Source organism: Myzus persicae, unplaced genomic scaffold, assembly GCF_001856785.1.
Source record: "Myzus persicae strain clone G006 unplaced genomic scaffold, MPER_G0061.0, whole genome shotgun sequence".
NCBI classification, from domain to species: Eukaryota; Metazoa; Arthropoda; class Insecta; order Hemiptera; family Aphididae; genus Myzus; species Myzus persicae.
This window is the reverse complement of record NW_019100770.1, coordinates 24,148-28,483: the sequence shown is the minus strand read 5'-3', so window position 1 is coordinate 28,483 and position 4,336 is coordinate 24,148. Positions and strand designations below refer to the sequence as shown.

At 29.3% G+C, this 4,336-nt stretch overlaps 2 protein-coding genes across 2 annotated transcripts; both read right to left on the bottom strand.

The window, feature by feature from the left end:
• Positions 1 to 1,420: 1,420 nt before the first annotated feature.
• On the bottom strand, positions 1,421 to 2,494 carry LOC111042884 (zinc finger BED domain-containing protein 5-like). Its single transcript, XM_022327602.1, has one exon. The coding sequence runs from the start codon at positions 2,492 to 2,494 to the stop codon at positions 1,421 to 1,423; it is 1,074 nt and encodes a 357-aa protein (XP_022183294.1).
• Positions 2,495 to 2,522: 28 nt separating this feature from the next.
• On the bottom strand, positions 2,523 to 3,146 carry LOC111042883 (zinc finger BED domain-containing protein 5-like). Its single transcript, XM_022327601.1, has one exon. It carries the CDS (start codon positions 3,144 to 3,146, stop codon positions 2,523 to 2,525), a length of 624 nt encoding a protein of 207 aa, XP_022183293.1.
• Positions 3,147 to 4,336: the final 1,190 nt, after the last annotated feature.

Sequence of the window (4,336 nt, the reverse complement as noted above, 5' to 3'; positions counted from 1 at the left end):
TAAATTTAAATTAAAAAGAAATTTACAGTTAAAGTATACGTGATTTTATAACTAAACTGATATGTATTTTTTAATTCTAATTAAGTTAAAAGTATAGTTAACTATTGATATATATCAATGATATACTTAAATAAAAATTGATTTATGAAAATAAATACTTTACTTTTGTTATTTGTATCATTTATTTTATTCTTTTGAATTTATTCTCTTTAAGATCTTAATTGCTTTTATGCTTAGACAGTGTGACTGAATCTTAATTAAACTTAATGTTTCCCGATCTTGTTTATTAAAATATAAAGATATTATATAATATAACGACTTATTTAAAATTCTTATATAATATACTTGTATGATTATTATTTTATTGAGTTATTTATTAATTATATTTATTATAATAAATAGACATGGTTCCTTATTTTTATATTGTTTGGGTTGATTTCTTTGATTCATATTAACCTTTTAAAGACTTAATTTATTTAATTGGTTGGATTTTTTATTCCATTACCTATTAATTTCAGATGAATAATTTTATTTTATTTTTAAGAGTATAATACTATTATAATATGTGTTATGTAACCAAAGTATAGTGTTAGTCATCTCAATTTATTCCTAATTTAATAGCAAAATAGATGAATGGATTTATTATATTATAATATTTCTAAATAATAACATTAAGTATAGATATAGTATACTCAATGATAATAGGTATAAAACCTTTTATAAAATAATTACGAATTAATTATTTATTTTGTAAAAGTATATATATAATTTATTAAACACGATAAAAATAAAATGAAATTTGTTAGATTAAATGTATATTAAATACCTATATATAGCATATTATCATAAAGGAAAATATTTTAAAACTAATTTAGAATATATTTTTAAAATATAACTAAAAAATATAGTTTTGACAAAAAAATTCATAAAACGTCATTAAAACATTTTAATGTTATATAATTATATTTTCTGAAAATATTTTAACTATAAATTATAAATTATGAGTGAAAATATTTTAAAANTGTTATGGTTTTTACGCACAACACCAAATAAACGTACGCACCAATTTAATATTAAAATAATGAATGTATTTTATTAAATTGTTAGTAAAAAAACGATTTAAGTATAGCTGTATATTGTGAAACAAACACTGGTTATATTACGACTAATTGTAAAATAAATGTAAAATGCTCTTGCTAAACATACGTTATGTATAATGCTCGGTTCTAACTACGACTGACTGACCCCCTGTGTGTCGTCGAGACGGTGCCCCGTGTCACATCAAAAACCCTTATTCAGCGGTTCCCACGGTAGCAGCGTCGTACGACACACACTCTGCATTTTGATTATAAAGAAATACTTCTATATGTTTATTAACATATAGATGTATCGAAATAAACTGTATAATAGCCATGGGTTCTTAACAATTTGTTAGTGCACTAAAGCCATGCTCACATAACCAAGACGTAGAAAACTGAAGGAGCACTTTAATAGCCTTTTTCGATAATCGAGGGTATTCATTGTTAAGAGCCACCCAAAAGCTGTCTAGCGTGACCTCATTAAACTTAACTAGAAGCGTTCGGTCGTTCTTCAATTCCACTGCTTCCTGTTGTACCTCACAGTCATCTGTTTGTATCATGGAAGTAAAAGGGTTCCGAATCCAGTCGTAGTGTTCAACGTTTAAGTCTGGAAAATAATGTTTCATAGACATTTGTAAAGTCTGTAAGTGACTTCGTATGATTTTTAGAACGGTAGGACTGGAGTTTTCCTGGCCCGTAAACAGTGGAAACATAGTTGTATTCCCTTTATCCAAGTTTGCACACCACACTGACATTTTTTCTTGAAAGGCTGAAATTTTGTCGGTGGAAGTTAAAATATTTTCTGATGGTCCTTGAAAACTAGAATTAACCTGGTTAAGATATTGAAAAATATCAGCCAAGTATGCGAATTTTGATATCCAGTCGTGGTCTTCCAAATAACATGTAAATTCATTGTTCTCCTCTTCCATGAAAAATAGCAAAAGTTCCTCTTTCAATTCATAGAGACGTAACAGAACCTTTCCTCTGGATAACCACCTCACTTCGGTATGGTACAACAAATTTGTGAAATCAGCATCCATTGATTCACAAATTTCGGCAAAAATTCTACTTTTTAGGGGCTTTCCTTTAATGTAGTTGGCCATACGAACGGAATTGAGTTCACTACCCAATGTTTTTGTCATCAGCACTTCTCTGTGGATGAAACAGTGGGTCTTAACGATTAATAGATTTTTTATTTTAGCCAGTGTAATAAATCCCTTGATACTCCCAGTCATACTTGGAGCTCCGTCTGTGCAAATTCCAACACAGTCACTCCACGATATTCCATTATTTTCAAAAAAATAATCAATTGTGTTGAAAATGTCTTTACCTCTAGTATTTTTTTTAAACTCTTTCAGACACAAAAACTGGCTTACAATAGCATTATCGTCGACAAAACGAACGAATCCTATCATGTAGCATTTTCCGTCGCTACTAGTTGAGTCATCGACTTGAAGCGTGAACCGAGAGTTTTTTTATCTTTTCTATAACGAGCTCTTTAATATCTGTCGACATACAACAGATGCGACGAGAAACAGTATCATTTGACATAGGTATCTTATCGATTTCAAGAGCCGCTTCATTTCCAATCATTATTCGCACCATTTCCTTACAAGCAGGTTTAATTAGTTTTTCTCCAATAGTATGCCCTTTCATGTTGTTGGCGATCATTTGTGAAACAACAAAACTTGCTTCGAGAGCCCTCTCGGACACTTTGATCTTTTTTGTAAATTTGGTTGCTTCTTTTTTTTGATCACTGAGAAGTTTTCTGAAATAATGAACGTCTTTATTCTTCAAGTGAGAATGTTGTTTAATAAAATGGCGTTTCAATTTGCTGGGCACCATCGATTCGTTGGTCAACATTATCCCACATACAATACACTCGGGAATAGGTTCATCTTTTGGACCACACCATGTAAAACCTATATCCATATATGATTCATTGTAATACCGACACTTACCTCCACTCTGTTTTAACGTCTCAGAAGTTGATGGTAATGTAGTGTCACTGATTTCCGTATTCTCATCATTGTCATATTTTCTTTTCCGATTAATAAATCTATCCATGCTACAGTAAAAATATTATTATTATTATTATTATTATTATTATATTATATTATGCATACTATAATTTGCTAATAATAATGCTCATATTTTTTTAAAATTTAGTTCTTACTTGTAGACTTGTAGGTAATTGTACTTGTCAGCTAACGAATACGAAAAAATACTAACGTTAAAATGTTATTATTAATAAGTAATAACAAAATGTAAAATACACAACGAGCGATAACATTACACAGCGACTGTAGAATACTGACTGATGGCCGGTTAATATTGAGTCGTTAAGACGTATGTAGCGGTATCGCAGCGTTATCGCACGACAAATTACTTATTAGTTATTACTAGATACACGTGTTTATCGGACCAAAAGATTAAATATAAATAATACAAACTATTTTAAAGATACGAACTTTGAGGTATGTTATGTACATGACAGTGGTGGTATAGGTGTATAATATATGTATTATAAGAAATAATATGATTGTTTTCGAAATTTTATTATTATTATTATTATAATTTTACTATTATCGAAAAATTTATTTTTTAAATTTTTTCTTTTCTTGTTAAAATTCTGCGTCACCCCTAAGCTAGGTCCACGTCACCCTAAGGTGACATGTCACCCCGGTTGAGTACTACTGCTATAGAGCAACATTATGCATTTGTAACTAAGAAAAATAAAAACTTTTTTTTTTCATTTATTATATTTAAAATGTGTTAACATATTACATGTTTTTACAAGTTTATTAATACAATTTTGAAATTTTGAAAACTTTAATTTTTCTAAAATGTTGTCATATTATAATAGATATACCTAAAATTTGTCAAATTTATACACATTTAAATTATTACATAGTTAAATTACTCAATATTATTAGGTAGTATGATATTTTTTAAAGCAAGTTTTTCCCTTTCCAGTACATAATCCAACTTGACATTTTTCACACTCTTGCCATGTATATCCCTTGCAACCTGGCATTTTACAACGACTCCTCGTTGGTGCATCGATCGGCCAGTGATCAATGCGATCCATGCGTATATCTTGATTTGGTGGTTTCGAAGCATTCGGCTTCTTGGATTTTTGTATTAGTGCATTCTCTATGGTATTTGATGGCCTTCCTCTAGTGAAAGTTGACTGACCAACTTTGCACAAAGATATTGCTAAATCTTCTTTAAACGCAGCTAATGTCATAGGTTTT

What these genes read in the sequence shown, in the direction of transcription:
- LOC111042884 (XM_022327602.1), bottom strand. Translation starts at nt 2,494, where the DNA reads ATGATAGGATTCGTTCGTTTTGTCGACGATAATGCTATTGTAAGCCAG.
- LOC111042883 (XM_022327601.1), bottom strand. Translation starts at nt 3,146, where the DNA reads ATGGATAGATTTATTAATCGGAAAAGAAAATATGACAATGATGAGAAT.